This window comes from Falco rusticolus, chromosome Z, assembly GCF_015220075.1.
Source record: "Falco rusticolus isolate bFalRus1 chromosome Z, bFalRus1.pri, whole genome shotgun sequence".
Taxonomy (NCBI): domain Eukaryota; kingdom Metazoa; phylum Chordata; class Aves; order Falconiformes; family Falconidae; genus Falco; species Falco rusticolus.
The window spans coordinates 59,533,091-59,551,423 of record NC_051210.1 but is presented as its reverse complement, the minus strand read 5'-3'; the positions used below and the strand labels follow the sequence as shown (position 1 = coordinate 59,551,423).

The window sequence follows — 18,333 nt, the reverse complement described above, 5'->3', positions numbered from 1 at the left end:
CGGACCGAACCGGCGGCCCGGAGCCGAGCCCTGCCCGTGCCGCCGCGGGGCCGCTCACCTCTGCCGCCCGGTGCCGCCGCGGCCGGGGCACGTCTCCCGGCGCCCCTGCCCGGCCTGCGGAGCGGGACGGACCCGCGGGGAGCAGAGCGCCGGGGCTGAGCGGGGGAGGGAGGTGGGAGAGTCAGTTACCCGTTTCCCCTGTTTCGTGGTCTTCCCGATCGGCAGCATCTTCCTCGCTCAGGGACGCCGGCTGCCCGCCCCCTCCCCGACGGCTCCGCACGACGCTCGACACCCGCCGAGCCCTCGGGCCGCACTTTATAGCCCGGGGAGGAGGCGGGCCGCAGTGGGCAGCGCTGTGGGCGACACCCCCGGGCGGCCCGGCCCCCGACCCCGCCGGGCGCCCCGGCACGGCCCGGGGCCGCTCCGCGCCCCCCGGCCGCCCCCGCCTCAGCCCAGGGGCGGGCCGGCGCCCTCCCTCCGCGAGGGCTGGCCGGGGCGGGGGCAGGGACGGGCCGGGGCGCCGTCGGGCGAGGCGCGGCGCCAGCGCTGCGCATCCCTGCTGCGGGCGGGCTGTGTGCGGGATGAGCGCGGTGCTGCGGGGCGCCCTGCGGCGGCTGCGCCCCCCCCGCGGCGGCGGCCGGCCCGACCCCCCGGCGGCGGCTGCCCTGCGGCCCCTCGGCGGCGGCGCGGGCGCCCAGGGGCGGTGAGTGCGGGCCGGGCTGTGCCGGGAGGGCGGGGGGCGGCGGGGAGGCGCGGGCAGAGTAACCTGCCGGTAGCGCTGCCGGCGGGGGCTGTGTGGGGCGGCGGGCGCGCCCCGGGTGCGCCACCGGCGGCAGGCCGAGACCACCGGGCCGCGCCCTCTGGGGCCGGGGCGCATCTTCCGCCGCGCCCCGCGTTGCGGAGTGTGACCCAGCGCCGGCCCCGGGTGAGCGCGGAGCCGGTCTGGGGAGAACCCACCTCGTCTGCCGGGCCGCTCGGTGAGCAACGCATTGCCGGTGTGAGCTGGCACGGGCAGACATCGGGGTGAACCGCGTAGTTCATCGGGAAGGTACCCCCGGGATTCCTGCTGGGCTCCCGCGTTTGGAAGGAAAGGTTTGACAAGGGTGGAAAGTCCAGTGAGGAAATCTCAAACTCACAGCGCAAAAGCATGAGGAAAGCCTCTGCGCTTGACCTTGGTTACTGTGTGCCTCAGAATTCAGTAGAGGAGCCGGTGTAGGTGTCTGTCTCACATCTGGCTGTTAAACAGCTTACTGTTAAGTTGCAAAAATTAATAGGTAATCTCAAAAAAGAACTCGCGCATGCGTGTGGTGTGCTGGATACAGAAAACCTGTGGTGTCCAGTGCTCCCATTTGTTTTACTTCTCAGTCATTGCCACATCGCGAATAAGCATGGTGCATATATTCCTCCTGCACTTGTGTTTAAAAAGTAGTATTTTATAAGATCTCCATGCATAATACATACAACTAATAGCCTTTATTCCTAAAGTGGAGGATGGGTGGAAGACTAGTTACACATTAGAAAGCCAGGGAAGTTGCAAAAGCAATGTACAAGGAGGGGAGAGAGAAAACTGAGTATTAATTAACTATCCTGAAGAGACAGATACTGTGGTTTCACGGTAATCTGCACTGCTACTGTATTGAGAGGTCCTACCTTGTCTCACATCAAAAACAATGGCCTTTTTTTAAAAATTGGGATAGATTTCCTGATCTGGCTTGCCACTTGGCTGTTTTATGGATGGGGTGTAGAGAGGAGGATCAGATGAGATGAAGGAGAATGGGGCTGCCTATGGCAGCAGCTCTGGTTTATGCTGGCTTAAAGTGGTTGTGAAGGTGCAGTGTGGTGTGGTAGCAGGTGTGAGCCATTGACAGATACCTGTTCCTATAAGGTTTTGACTTCAGCAAAGTAGAATATGTCAAAATAGACAGAACATGAAAATAAATATTGTTTCATTGTTTATGAATGCACACACTGATGCAGTCTGCTGGCATTGGCTTTAAAAATTTATTAAGGAACCTTACTACATTGACATTTTTTAAAGACTTATTCTTTCTGTTCCATATACTATAGCACCTTTGAAAAGTCAGGTTTTGACACTGTCATTTTGGGGGTACAGTTTCTTATTGAGAAATAGGATCTACATGTAAGGGTATGTTGGACAAATAACAATGATTTAATATTGTGAGTGCAGGCAAACTTGCTTTGCTTTTTGTATTACTATTGTTTATGTATATGACCCTTTACATTTACTTTACAAGAAGGTAAGCATGAACACGTTAGGTTTTAAGTCAGGTGTGTCTAGACTCCCAAGGAGACATCAAGTTATACTATGATTGGAGCAGTGAACAAAAGAAATGGACAAAAGTGCAATTGTCTTTTTGTAACTGTCTGTAATTTTATTTTTTATTTTTTTTCCCCAGGAAAGAAACCCGATCTCCTTCCTTGGGGAAGGATAGAGCAGATACAGTGATCATCGGAGGTGGTTGTGTTGGTGTGAGTCTAGCCTATCACTTGGCTAAGGCTGGCTTGAAGGATGTTGTTCTGCTAGAAAAAACTGAGCTCACTGCAGGATCTACTTGGCATGCAGTAAGACATGTTTTGTTAATCTCTCAGATTAACAGCAGTTTATATATCTAATGGTAGTGGAAGTTTCATTACTTTATATTCCCTGGCTTTCCAGAGATCAATTATCTTGGTTATTTTATAGATACAGACTTCAGCACTGAATTATAGATTGGCTGTATGAGTTTTGAAAAGTTGGTTCAGCTGTCCATAGTACACTTTTCTCATTTGTAAAAATTGGGACAAATCCTGTATTTTGAAATTACTGGAAGGTAACCGTTAGTATGGTTATAGATTTTTGTTGACCAGATTTGGACTTTAAACTTTATTTTAACTTAGACTTTTTAAATTTCAGGTTTTATTTTTAAGGTAATTTAATTTATACTGCAGACTTTATCATTGGAGGTAGTTGCATTGGCATATATAAACCAGAAATGTGAATTTTGGCATTGTTGTATGTGTAATTATTTTTTATGTATGTGCCATCCTGAAAAAGAGGTGATTAAAAAGCAGCTTCAGTGTCCAGTTCTCAGAGAATATCACTGTCCCAGAAACTTATTCTTAGTAGAGACAAGAGCCTTCTTTCCTGCCACTGCTGACCTTACACAAAATCTTGGAGGAGCAAAGCTAGTAACAGTACACTCTGGGTGTTTTTTTAAGGCTGAATGTTTGTCTGTACTCGTAAGGAAAACAACTAAAAAGACATACGTGTGATAAAGGTGGGGTGGGGACACCTCCTGTAATAATGCTAATCACATGGACATATTGGTGCATGACATGCATGTATGTAATTGACATATTTTCTATGTCAGTGTCTGGAGTAGATAGTGTAATGAAATTAAATAAAGCTTGTCACAATAACAGATGCTTTTTCCATTCATTTCCAGCTACGCTTAGATGAAATTGGGAGTATGTTATCGCTCTGTGTAGCACTATGGAAGAGTAAAAACTTAGCAATTTGCTGTCATAGAATTGCTCTGTTAATACAATAGAACATTTATGCAGTACTTGTAACTGTATTATCTGAGTGTCTTTCAGGAACAAATTAAGGAGAATGACTCGGATTGTATTTTATTTGTATTCTCATACTTCTCTCAGGGGAGGAAGTCTGAAGTTTGAAATACTTCATCTTAGTGCAGGTGTTTTGTATGTTTGTGGCCTTGTAAGAGAACAGAAGTAAAAAATGAAATTAAAAAAATCACAGCTTGAAATGTATAAGTGGGTTTATACTTCATTTTACTCAGCTTTCAGCAAACAAAGCAAAAGAAAATACATTGTATAGAGTTAGGAAAAACAAGATTCAGTAATTACATCTCTGTTAGACAGTCATACCACAGCTGATGCAGTTCAGCGAACAGAGCACCACCACGCAAAGTGTCAGATCATGCGTCTTGTGTATTGAAACATAACTAAGAAATGCTCAAAGAAGTACTTTGACCTAAGTACACGAGTGAAGCACAGACTGAATTCTATCTACCCAGTGCATATACAGAACAATATGTGTTCAAAAAATAATAAAAATACCCTAATTGAATAAGAAACCAAAATCATGAATGGAGGGTGGTTACTAAATCTTTCCTTTGTTCTGGTTATACTCGCTGTCTCTAGCTTATTGCTTATAACTATGTAAAGCAACCTCTCCTTCAGTATTTTTGCCCTCACTTCTTAGTGAATGCAGTAATGGAGCAATGAGTGAAGAACTCTGTTTCAAAGGTAGGGAGGGACCTGAAGCACAGCAGAGAAAATGTCAGTACTGCTGCTATGGAGAGGGCTGCCTTGTGGCACCTGTGCAACAGGATTTGATGCGATTAACGTGTCAAGACACCTAGTTATGGGAGAGGTTGAAATGAGTAACTGTTAGGTAAACTACATGGGATACTGTCTGTTTTCATTTAACTCAGTATTAGAGTGCTGTGCCTGAAGATGAAGAAGTTGATAAATCTGTTTCAGATGATAAGGTCAAAACGGTGACTGTGAGTTCATTGTTATTCTAGGTACCATACATGTATCACTGGTTTCCTCACAGTGTTACAATACCAGATACAGATGAAAATTATATATTGTTAGCTCGTGAAATGGCACATAGTATATTGCTTGCAGTCACAAATGTTGAGAGTCTGGTTCAGACATTGCTCTGCTGTACCACATTTTCCCTCTTTCACAGTCCACTAAGTCCTGCCAGAGCTTGGGATCATGTTTCATATAGATCATATTCCTGCTGGTGTTGCTGCCAAAACTTTCTTCCACTTCTCAGGTCTGAGATAAATTTGGCTGACTTTCATGTGTGTTATTAAAACAGCACAGAAAATGTGTACATTTTTATATTACCAGTATTAAGAAGATATAAATAATAGAGCAAGTGCTGCTCATTTTTATACCTATGTAACTATGACAAAGTAGTGGTTATTATATATGTGTAGATTAGGTCAAGACCTAGCCTTTAAGAACTCTTGAAATTGTACTATTCTGCAGGTCAGATTATTTGCAGTCTCACTGAAACTCAAGGGACTGAACAAGGCATGTATGTAATTTACTCAGCAAATAGATTTTTCTGTGTTGTCACTTTTTTAAAAGGTGTTTTCTAAGAAAATGTTTAACATACTCTGTTATGTGATACTTTTGATTGCAACATGCAATTGATTTTGCTGCTGACAGTTAATAAAGCACGGCACAAAACAAATAAAATCTTGTTACAACTTGGCCAGACTTGCAAGAAGGGGGAATAGGGTGTAACAGTGTTCGTACTAATTTCCTCCAGAATGCTAATTTACTAATGGCATTAGTATAAAATCTGAAACAGATTGCAATAGAAAAAAACTCATGCATAAACATTTCAACTATAAAAATGCTTTAAAATCTCTGTCAATTCTCATAGCAAAGTGGCCATTCTTAAAATTATTTTCCCAGATTGTGTTCACCTACAATAACAAAATCTCTGTCTTACAAAAATATAGCAAAACCTGGAGTAAATTTCCTTCAAATACAAAAATGATTCACACTGGAACTCAGGAAAACAAGTAGATACACTGGGAGGCCATCAGGACCAGACAGAAAGCTCATGAGTGAGCTCTGGAGCAAGAATGCAGTACACAGGAGGTAGAAGCAAAAAAAGGCTACAAAGGGGCAATTTGGCAAAATTGTCTGGGCATGTGAATTGGATGTTAGGAAAACCAAAGATCAACTGGAGTTAAGACTTGTAAGGGACATTAAAGGCAACAAGAAGAGTTTCTACTGCGTTAGCAGCAAAAGGCTAAACGAGGGAACTGCGGGACTGTTGCTGAACGAGGTGGGTAATTTAGACACAGTGCACACTGCTAAGGCTGAAGTACTCAGTGCCTTATTTGCCTGAGTGTTCATTGACAAGGTTTCTCAGGCATCTGTGCTCTGAGCAGGGTTCAAGGAGAAGAGGAACTACCAGCAGTCAATGACGATAAAAGCAGGGATTACTGGGAGAGCTTGACTCATGCACATACATTGGACCAGATGGGCTGCATCCAATAATGCTCCTGATGGCATTGCAACGCTACAGGTGTATCTCACCTTTGAAAGTCTGTGGAGATTGGTGGAGGTGTCCAGCGTTTGGAGAAGGGCATACGTATGCATCTTTTACAAAAGCAAAAGGGATGAGCAATGGAGCTAAAGGGGAAAACCATGAAGCGAGTCTCAGATCTGGGCCGATAAGGGAGAAAAAAGGTGATTTGGAACAGTCAGCGTAGATTTGCCACGTGTAAATCACATCTGACCAAACCTGATTGCTTTCTATAATAAAATGAATTTATACACAAGGGGAGAACAGCTGATGTCACTTGCTTAGATTTTAGCAATTTTTAGACACTGTCTCCCATAATATTCATGTATTCCACTTCAGATGTTATGGTTTGTATGGCTGGACAACTACATAGTTAAAAGACTTCCAATAGTTGGGCTCACAGGGTAGTGGTTAAGGGGGTCATACTCTACCCAGAGCCTGAAGATGGGTGCAGTGTCACAGTGGTCTGTGCTGGGACCCATCTTGTTTAATATTTTTATCAATGATCTGGAGTAGATGATGAAGTACATGCTAATCAAATTTGCAGACTTGGGAGGGCCAATTAGTACACTGAAGGGCAGGGCTGCCTGCTGAGTGACCTAGGCAGGACTGAAGGAGAGGAACTTTATTAAATTTAACAAGGACAAATGCAAAATTCCATGCTTGGTGATGGAAGTAGTGCAGTCTCTGTCCTTGGAGATTTTCAGGACCTAGCTGGAGAAAATTTTGAGCAACCTGGTCTGATCTTGTAGCTGACCCTGCTTTGGGTATGGGGTTGGATAGAGACCTCCTGAGGTCCCATTCAGTCTATTTGTTTTATTGTCATTATTTTATAATTCTATGATCTTAATTTTTATATAGTCCAGTCGGGTTATAATTGTCTCTCAAATGCATTCCTGAAATCAGAAACATTCATTATCAGAAGCCAAAAGACATCAAATGTGTTTAAAATTCTTTTCTTCACTTAAAAATGTCAGAGAGAGAAGTTTTTATTTAGTTCCTGCAATTAAATGCTCTTGAATGTGTATGGTTTTGTAGCTAACTTGCAAGTGATTTGTGGTTCATTTGGTTCAAAATGACTTTAATAATAGTGACCATGAAAATTGAATTTCCCTACATCTGGAAAATATATTACTAAATTTTGAAAAAAAAACCCAGTAGACCAGAAAATGTTTACATAAATAAAAGAAGACAGTAAAAATAATATGACATGACAAAATTTGCAGGTACAAGAAATTAATTACCTATAGGTATCGTACATGGCTACAGAACTGTAAACATTCCAATGCCTAATTTATTTCTTTATTCTCTATGCACAGAAAAAAGGCCCTTAGGACTTACATTTTCAGAAACAAACAACTTTTAATTACAAATTCTGCAGTGAAACAGCCCTTGGTTTTCACCTGAGGTAATTAAAATATATGTGTCTACAACATATATCAAATGAGATGGAAACCGCATTTGGTCAAATACTTAGTCTCCAGCAGTGTCCAGTATGATGATGATCCTATGTGATAATAAGGATTAGCAATATTTTTCCAGACTTAATGTAGCCCAGGGACTTTCTGAATGCAACATGCCTGCTTTGTGCTTAGTGTGGCTATTAGCAGGTTTATCTCCCTTCTACAGATTTGTGTCATCATTTTTTAAACTCAGATTGTTGAGTTAATGAAGAATACTGAACATATTTAGGGAACTAGACCTAAATTTATTAATAAAATACAGGAACAACTCAAAAATAGAATACTGGTAAATTATTAATTTTTCACTTTTTTCCATTGGTTTATTTTGGCATTTCAGTGATGTGGTACACAAGGCTATCATATATAAACGTGTAAGGTATCAGAAAAATAAAATTCTCACAAAGAAAGGCAGGAAAAGTTTCTAAAACCTCGGCTAGCATAAAGACATACAATAAGTAATGGCAGACAGTTATCATGCTTTTGCTCTGAAGATACTGAGTACCTGTCATCTCAGGCAGTGAGTATGATTTATATTTTTTGACGGAAATGGTATCTGAGTGTAAGCCATTTGTTAAGAGCAATTTGAAGCTAAGTGTTTCTGAAGAAAGGGGTCTGGTCTTAAATGTGAAGCTGCTCCAAGAAGGATGGGTCAGAGGAGACCATGGTTTAAAAAAATAAGGATGTGTGATTTAATTCATGCAATATATGTTGATACTAATTACAGAGAAGTGTAAAATTTAGTAGGTTCTTAGCATAATTAAATTAGTTTGAATTAAAATGCATCTTAAAAGACCACTAAATCTTGCTTTTGTTATCCATATGTATACTGTTATTCCACTGCCTTTAAAAGTTAAAGCTTTAAAATATGTAGCACAGAACAGATTTGACAACTTAAAATCAAGAATAGTTAATGTAGATGCATACTAGGCAACCTAGAAACTATCAAAATCTACTCTATGTGTTACTTTACACCTTTATATTTCCTGCTGTGGGTTTTTCTCAGAATGGCAATGAACTCAAAGGTGTACTCTGGCGTCTAGCTCCCTTGAAAGCAAATTTAATCTATGAATAAGTTCTGGTTTAGTTAGCAAAATATGCACTATATAAATAAAGAATTTAAATCAGTGTAGTTACACATCTTGAAAAGCTAAAATAATTTTCTATTTCTGTTGTCTCACTTGGAAGAAGAGTTTAAGTGAGGTGTCAAGTTCAGGAGATACAAAGACATATTCTTAACTTCACTAACACTTTAATTCTGTTTTTTTAAAGTGCTTATTGTCTGCAGTTATGAATGTCGTTAGATTGATGCAACTGTCTCTACTGTAGGCAGGGGAACAATTTCCTTAAATATGGAACAGGCTGTAGTATCTTCTTGGTTTTACCTTTGCATGAACCCAAAGTGTCTTGACAGCTTTCTAAAGCCAGACCTGGTAAAATGATGTGCAAAATACGTAATTTCTTAAGCTACTTCAAAAATGCAGCAGCAATTGCTCTTTATGACTTCTACTGCGCTGCTGTTCATACTCCAGTAAACTAGTAACTCTTGTGAAGATCTAGTCTTTGTCAAGGTTTGGTTTCTCTCCCATTTCTATTTGCAAGAAGGAAAAGATCCTTTTATTATAAAAGATACGAGATATATAGAGATAATCAGTTGATTTAATTGATCAGGAATGGAGTTGTGTGTCTCTTCCAAAGATTTGAAACAGCTGAATAATTTAAGGAAGAAAAGAAACCATAGGAGAGAACAACTGCAACAGTATCATGGGTTGACAAATTTGATGAGAAAAAACAGGTGGAAAAACACGTGTGCAGAGAACAAGAATGCCATAAGTAGGGAAAGGATTTTATTTTTAATTTTGTAGCAGTTGGTGCTGTCCATGTGTTTCTTTTCTTTACACTATCTTGACAGTTCCTTTTTGAATGACAGTTGGAAGGAGGAAAAGAAAAAGCTGCATTTCTAATCATATTTCCATGTTCCTATTTCTCACTTAAGGCTGGTTTAACTACTTATTTTCATCCTGGAATAAACCTGAAGAAAATCCATTCCTACAGCATCAAACTCTATGAAAAGCTAGAGGAAGAGACTGGACAGGTAATCTCCTTAACCTTGAAAGTATTAATTCAGATCAATACTAACCTTACCAATACTCTTACAAAAAAGTGTGGAGTTGTCAAGCTGTATATGTTTGCGTTCATGGCTATCATAAGGCTCCCTTTTTTATTGAAATACATTCTCCTGTCTGCATACCTATGCTATACTCTTGTGCTTAGTCACTAAGTGTTTTAGATGGTTTCCCAGGTCCCTCTAAAGTTTAAGAAAATGGTTTTCATAAAACATCTCAGAAGCTCAGCAAGCTGAGAGCCTGCAGCTTTACTTGGTAAGGAATTAAAATAGCATCAAGGATCTGGAATGAATGGATTGATTATGATACATTCCTGCTTTAAACACATCCATTGAAAAACTCATATGATATGATGCTGTCTGTACTTGAGAAGATGGCTGCAATTCTTCCCATCCCTTTCAGAGATGTGTTTTTATTTAGTGACTTAAGGAATGGGTATGCAGAGAAACACAGGAGTTATCTTTTTTATCTGGCATCAGTCAGCCATATAGATTTCATCTACTGTTTCATGCTTGCTTCAGACTGCAGCAGAAATTGCACGGTCCACACTGTACTGGTCTGCAAGCTTGATAAATATAATGAAATGTTTTTTTATTCTTTCTACTGCCCAGCTAGATGAGATACTACAAGTTATCATTGTGAGTTCCACTAAAAGACTTATTCAGCCATATTTATATCCTTTGATGTAATATAGAAAATGTGAAGTAAATAGTGTATACCAGAACATGAGCATTTAGTGTCCACCTATGTAAAGACTTCTACTTTATTAAAAAGACAAAAAAAGGTGTGTGGTTATTCATTGTGTCAATAAAGGTGCTCAGTCAGTTACGGATATGCTGCAGCATCTCAATAGAAAATTATGGAGGTGATAGACTTTAATGTAAACTATTTTATATTTATTTTTGAGATTTATCAGGTTCTACTTCTGGAAATGTTATGAGCACATAAATTCAAATATTAATCAAATCTTAATAAAAATAATAGTATCATGACATTCAAGAAAAGGTTTTACAACTGTTTTGAGGATAGCATGTATGAACCTAGGAAGTTAATTTGGTAACTTTTTAAAAAAAATTATATTCTCTTGTTTACATCTAAGCCCTGTTCCTTCAAGAGCACCTAACTTACTCGAATCTCTTTTCAGTGGTGTTAGTGGCAAAATTCCTGTAGACTTCCATAGTGTAGGAACATACATTTATGGAGATAAAAAAAGGCTCTTTCAGTAATTCACTTTTGCTCTTTGTTTTAGGCTGTGGGGTTTCATCAGCCTGGCAGCATCAGAATTGCTTCAACCCCTACTAGGGTCGATGAATTCAAATACCAAATGACTCGTGCTGGTTGGCACCCAACAGAGCAGTACCTAATCACGCCTGAGAAAGTACAAGAGCTCTTTCCCTTATTGAATATGGATATGGTAAAGAACCTAATTTTTTGAAAAATAACTTCCATTGCAATTAACTATTGGTCTATCAGATATGTAGACATAAGTTCTGTTCCCTTTATACAAATCGTACAAGAAATTCTTGGTTTCCAGTGAAAAAAAGATGCATTATAATATAAAATCAGACTCACGTGCATTTTAATGCATAATGTTTGCCAATGTGCATATTAGTCATTAAAATATATATAGTATTATAATATTAAAGCTTGTAACTGTTCATTGCATGGGAGAACTGGGCAATTTTACTTCCTTAGACCTTTGTTAAGTTGGAAAGCTGTAGCCCTGGTATTATTATATATTTTGAACATTTTTTTTTTTGATTACCTGAAGGTTTACTGCATTTAAAAAAGGAAGTGTTTTTTTAAAAAAATCATTACTTTTGATAAATATTAATTTATTTCATTTTGTGATATTTTACCTCCACTTAGGTTTTAGCTGGCCTATATAACCCTGGAGATGGTCATATTGATCCCTATTCTCTCACTATGGCCTTAGCTGCAGGAGCCAGAAAATACGGTGCCCAATTAAATTACCCAGTCCAAGTGACTAATCTGAACTCCCGATCAGATGGGACATGGGAAGTTGAAACTCCACTTGGAATAATTCAAGCAAAGAGAATTGTGAATACTGCAGGTAGGATTTAATGTAAGCATTTGTATAGTCTTCAGATTTACAAACTAGCTGACATGGTGTGGATTAGAGGGGTAAATAGTATATTTTTGAATATTCACTTGGTTTGTGATAAAATGTACTTTGCACATACTACTTTACAGTATTGGGAAAATTTAGCTCTTACGTTAAATTGTCCTTGCTTAGGCATCAAAAATACTTCTTTCTGGCTTGTCTCCAGTAGTTACTAGTCAGGCTGTCTTGTTAGATTTTAATAGCAGAAGAGACCTTTACTGGTCTACAGTACGTTGTGTAGAAGAGAGGCTACTGTCCATGCATATTGTCCTCTAAATCTTACGAAAGCTACTTAGGAATGGAGATTACGTGTAAAAACGAAGTATAAATGTCTTCACTGTTTTTTTCAACGAGACTGAGGATTTGCAGCAAGTGAGATAGCCCTGTCTATTTCAGTATTGTCTTTCTCTAAGATTTAACTCTATCCACATATCCTTGAAACAGAAGATGTTTATTGCCCTTTGAGCAGTATTTTAAACATGCACTTGGATGAACAATATATTTTTTTCATGTAACGAAAATTTCCTGAATCAAAGGACTTGTTTTTACATATGTAAATTTTATTCTTCATTGTGTTAAAGAAGCCAAACTGATGTTTCTGCTTCAAAGAACTTTTGGGCAAGAGTCCTTTGGATTTGTGTTTGTTTCCCTAAACAAGCTGATAGATCTAAAAACCTGTATGCAATTCACTTAGTTTTATGCTGCTTTATACAAGTTATAGAAAAATATATTACTGGTCAAACTGTTGGCATCTCCTATGTGAAGCGTGCCTTCTACTTCATAGTAGAAGACTTTCTTCTTTCAGTTGTTTGAAAACATGCTCAATATTTACCATTTGAATGACATTTTTGCAGGCTGTTGTCTCAAACTGACTCATACCTGCATTTTTAGGGCATGAGTCTTTCACACATCCCATCTCAGTGAACGAATAATCAGGCTTCAGTAGGAAGCTATGATGGCTCAAGTGGACTTTCTCTTCTTGCTCAGATGGGACAAGTGAACTGAGAGCCAAGGATACGTCTCTATAATTCCTTTCTACATTTGTGCAGTGGACAAGAAAAAAAATCTGTTTCTAGTGCAAAACAGACAACATGAAGAAGTTGAGCAAGACAGGGACTCTTCTTGTTGGTGGGTAGAATAACCATGACTGACAATTGGATTTATAGTAAGTTGGACTAGAAGAGGAATAGACTGCGACAGTGAAATGCCTGGGAAAGGTTCCTGGAGGTGGTTGGGAGCACTGACAGCAAGTGGAATGCTTATGTGCTAGAGGACTTGCTGAAGAAGGAACCTGAAACTAGGAGCAACTGTGAGGATGGCAACAGTGGGGATGCCACCATGGAGAAAGATAGTGGAAAGGGATCTGACGTGTTTCATTAAGGGAACTGGAGCTGGAGCTTCTTGGACAAAAAGATTGAGGAAGGATACTTGGGGAATGGTTGTGTGTGAAACTGCATGAAAGACTGGCGGAGTAGCAAGGGAGATGTAGGTGGGAGTACATTGGAAGGAAGAGAAGGAGTAGGACAGGATTTGCAAATGAGAGAGACTGGCTTGCAGACAGAGGTAAAATAGCAGAAGAATGACGTTAGGACTGGAGTAAGAAGAGTTTGAGAGAGCAGAAAGGAAAGACAGGTATGGGACAAGCAGGGATGGGGAAGGCAGAAGACTGGGATAGAGAGAAGTTTGGAGGGAATGGGATAAAAGTGCTGAACTCTGAGAGGCTGAGCTTTACTGGGTGACCTTTCTTTCAGTGTCTGTGATGTAGACAGCCCCATGTTAGATCATTCCAGGCTTTCAGTAGAGACTAATTGGGAAACCCGTTGAAAAGTGTGCTTTCTCATCATATGCCTCCCAATATGTAGGTGATCACTTGCTATTGCTATATGCCAAGCTAAAATAGTAGGGATCTAAAAAAGTTCACCTTAAGGTTCTAAGCATGCTCATGAGTGCCACATAATGACATTTTGGAGAGAGACGGGACTAGAAGGGTTCAGTATGCTTTTTCGAAAGCATTCAACCACACAAACAGGGAAATCAAATTAAAAGAATTTTACTTAGACCACAAAGTCAAGCACTTAGAAGATGAGAGGCATCAATATTTGACTGCCTTTGGACTCTCAGTTCATGGCTTTCAGGCATGAATTATGGGACAGCATTCAGTTACAAAATTACAAGCTCTCTTACTAATAGGATCCTTATGTCATTTGTTACTCACTATGGATATATTGGTCTGGGAGTGATCCAAGATTATGGAATGAGAAGGCAGCTCTTTTGGCAATCAGACTTCTTATTTAGACCACAAACTTCTAGGCACTCATTATTCCTAACTATTGACTTTGCATCATATAGCTGAAGTATCACAGATGTAGTAATTTCCTTATTTTTGTAGTGTAGTTATCTTTCTTTGGCTTATGTATCAAGCTGACATTAGGCAGTTTTCTAGTAAATGCTTTTCAGAGTTTGTTTGCAAAAATTAGAATGCACCCTTGTGATATTTTCATCTTTATTATTTAATAAGTTATTAAACCAACAATATATTTAGTTCATTCTCTTGTGCGGTTAACTGTTAAGCCAAAATGAACATTTGAAGCACATACTGCTTAACATTCTGGCTAAGGATGTGAAATCAATACTGTATAACACATACATCTTACAAATATTCTCTCAGCTAACATTCATTCTTATTCTCAGCCTTGCCTCATTCCACCACAGATCATGACTGGTATAATTCAGAGCTCATGTTTTAGGCTCATGTTGCAATACTAGCAAAGAAAAATATATCCAAAGGCTCTTTACATTCTCTCTCCCCCCTCATCCCCCAACAGACATCTGCTGTGGAACTGGAACAAACTAGATTCAACCAATCTTTAGCTGTTCCTTATGTGAGATTTCCATTTTGGAAGAAAGCAGATGCCTAATAAATAATCCCTGGCGTGAACTAACTGGTACTGAGCCTGTTGAAGTGATTTGCAGCCTATGTATAATGGAATGTTTGATTAAAGTCTGCAAAAATAATGAATTTAGTTTATATATACAGTATGTGTGTGTATATAAGCACGTTTGCAGACGTGTAGATACTGTATATACAACCATTTATATATAGATAGTAATGGCAGATTTTCTTTTTTGAAAACAAGAGATAGCCTGCTTACATAGTTCAGCAGATATGCTAAGAAATACCACCACTAAATATTTTAGCATCAGATGTTTGCAATCTCTACGATTTAATCTTCAAAAATATCCTAGAGATATAATTTATGTCTTCATTTATCTCTACTATGTGTGATAGGACTTGGCATCTGCTTCCAATTATAATTTTGATTCAGCGAATGTATTATTCCTTTTGCCATTTTTTTGTTTGTAATAGCTTTTGCACATGCTTCAAAAACTTTGAAGAAAGAAATTGTAGTATTTTTCATTTAGTAAATGTTAGCTGTTGTTACTTTAAGCAATTAAATAAGCGCTTATAATAAATTATTTTTTAGGAGTATAAAATATTTAAGGTTTGATTTTGAGCAAACCTAAACTATTTGCCTTTAATTCAAAAGTAATTTAAGATTAGCTGTGTTTGTAATGTACTTCTGCAAATTTAATGGCTAAGAAATGTAACATTATTTTGAGCGAGACAAAGTTAAGTTTCAAAGACCTAAAATTAAGTCTTTAATTTAAGTTTCAAAGACCTAAAATTAAGTCTTTAATTTAACCATTTTTATTTTCCTTGAGGAGCTTGAATATGTTTGCTCTTTATATTTTCCTACTGATTCTGTTTTAATGAGTAAGCAAAAAATTGTATTTATTAGAAGCACACTTCCAGAGCAGTATTTCTTTTCCAAATATGTCTTTAAGTCCAAGCAATTTTGGCAGGAAGGCAGTGCATGATACTAGAGATGGAATTTTCTGCTACTGCATCTTTCCTTCTCCTCTGTGGAACATTAGCTTACCTTACTTTAAGTTAATTTTCTTTGTAGGTTACATGGAAATGCCCAAATCAAAAGAAGTTCTGTAAAGATTGTTAACCTCCACTTAAATCCACATTTTTTTTGTCATGGGTAATGGAGGAAACCCTTGCAGATGTGCTAGAAATTAAACTTTATTACATTTTTTGGTTGCTTTTTGTGTAAGGGAACATAAATCAGGTTTCAGTAGCTTTGAGGATGTTTTGGATCACTCTCCATATGAGTATGGTGTGATCTTCCCTGAGCAAATTTCACTGACCTAACAAGCGTTCTGTCGGTAAGCCTCCTGCAAGTGGTGAGAGTGCCACTAAGAAGCAAAAGCCTTACATACGGTAAGTGCAGAACAACAGGTACTGGTTTGGCAGAGGCTTTTAATTGTGCAGATCTCTCTATCATTATCCTGGAATTCCTGCTCCCTTGCTTTAGCTGTCTGCAATTGTGAACTGAGTTGCCACAGAAAACTTCTCCCTCAGAAACTTCGCATTTTTAAAAACTGCGGGTGTTAGACCCAGAGGCTGGTTTGTGACATTAAATAAGAGACTGAAGGCCTTCCTGGTGCGGGGAAATGGCACAAGGCCAGCACAGCCCAGCTCAGCTCTCCCAGCTCCCTGGCTTTATGCCATGCCAGGCACGGGAGGATGTATTCCCAAGGCAATGTCAGCAGGCAGCGTGGGCTGGCTGCTCCCCGTAGGACGAGGAGCCAAGCACAGTAACAAGGCTGGCAGGGCCGGGGCTGAGCCAGCAAGGGCTCCATCCTGCAGTGCACGGGGGAGGCAGCAAGGCAGGCCCAGGACCGGCAGCTGGGATCACCCCACAGTCCAGATCTCCAGACAGGCTCGTGGGGATGAGGCACAGGCAGATCAGCAATGATGCCAGGCTGAGGCTAAGCCAAAAAGTTGATCCACAGGTCAGGAACACGTCTGGTGACGGTAACCAGGGTCAGATGCTGGACAGTGATCAACAGGCAGCGCCACAGAGAGACAAGACTGGGCTGAGGTCAAGCTGGGAAGTAGTCCACGGATCAGGGTCTGGATCAATGTGGTCCATGGCCAGGCACAGGCACGGTTGTGACAGAGCTGTAAACAGGCACACCTGCAATCAATCCAGCTCAGACAGGTTCTGAAGGTCCTGAACTGACCTGAGGTGGGGCTCCTGGGCCCATGGGCAGGGGTGTGGGTGCAAGTCCCAGGTGAGGCTGTTCAGGGCCATTAATGCCTTTTAATACCCTCAGGGCTCTGAGGGATAGATTTTGACCAGATCTTAGGAAGTATGCAATTTCAGAGATAGGTGGGAGCATTTGGTTAAGACAAGTAAGCTGCAGGAAAGAAGTTGTATGTTAAAGTAGGCGCCATGAGTGTAAGTTCCAGGAGAAGGGACAGCTGTGTCAGGTAGCAAATCTTGCTGCAGATATATTTTCATAAACAGTGTGGAGTCAACTGGTTACATGACCTGACTTCAGGCTGATCTGCCTTCTTTTCCTGGGTCACATACAGCACATCACCTTCTATTTGTAAGGCCCTGCTACCTCTTCCATTTTGCATTTCCCCGACCCTCACTGCCAGACTCCCCTAAAACTCCTGCTTCATTGGATTTTTCTCCTTCATTCCCACTTATGAGACCTTTGATTCAAGGAGTCAGGAGAGTGGGGCTGAGGGATGTTCCAAGCTTCTTAGAGAAGCTGCCATCCCAGTCGTTTGTATCTGTGTGATTCCCAGGTCTGTATGCTCCAACCCCACAGCAAATATGAACCATGATGTAGACCCCAAACTAATATTTTTGGCATTTATGTGGCTTCCACTCCTTGACTTTTGCAAAGGTACCTCACTAAGTGAATGTGTCTTACCAGCTTACCCTTAGCAGAGAAGAACTAGGTCTTCTGTAACTTATGCCTAGTAGTGCACGTGAAGAACCTTGAGCAGGCTTCAACGAGCAGGGAAATTGTTGCTTGGATTTTCTGGTCACAGGCTGTATCAGAACTTTTAATTGAACAACTATGGCGGAGCACACTGACTGTTCACTAATACAAACATCATAATGAATTAATTACTATGTGAGAGACATAATTATTATGAGTCACATGATGTATGCAAAAGAGGAGCAGCTGTCTGCTGTTGCTCTCTCTAAGTTGCTTTATTGGGGTGTTAGGACTTGACTGCTGTCTTGGGAAAGCATGCTAGCTCTTTTGGTTGATAGGAAGAGGCTAGGATAACACCTGTGGTGTGAGCTAATGTATTCTAATTTTTCAGTGTCTTGGACCTTGCTAGGACTGCGTTACAGACCTACTTTACTGAAATAAACCATTTGGTTTGTGGGACTGTCAATTAAATTATCTTCTCAACTTTTAGAAGCCTAAGTTGTATTTTACCTATTATAGTTTTTAATACCTATATACTAGAATAATATATGGTAGTATAATTAAGAACAAGGACATGGAATTATGGAGGGAAAATTATGCTGGATAATATGAAAAATAATTTAAAAATCTAAAGTATGGGGAAAAAAATCTTTGTCACATTCCATAAAGTGCAGTGCTTCCTGCGGATGTCTTACTATTATTTTCCATTCACTGAAATTACTG

The 18,333-nt window shown here is 40.2% G+C and overlaps 1 protein-coding gene across 1 annotated transcript in view; it reads left to right on the top strand.

The window, feature by feature from the left end:
- The first annotated feature begins 566 nt into the window (after positions 1-566).
- Positions 567-18,333, top strand: part of DMGDH (dimethylglycine dehydrogenase) — a 45,637-nt gene continuing 27,870 nt past the window's right edge. Inside the window, exons 1-5 of the mRNA XM_037372779.1 lie at positions 567-703; positions 2,418-2,583; positions 9,545-9,643; positions 10,924-11,088; positions 11,544-11,748. Of these exons, the coding sequence (XP_037228676.1) occupies positions 582-703; positions 2,418-2,583; positions 9,545-9,643; positions 10,924-11,088; positions 11,544-11,748 (757 nt within the window). The 5' untranslated portion in view covers positions 567-581. The remainder of the gene's footprint in view (positions 704-2,417; positions 2,584-9,544; positions 9,644-10,923; positions 11,089-11,543; positions 11,749-18,333) is intronic.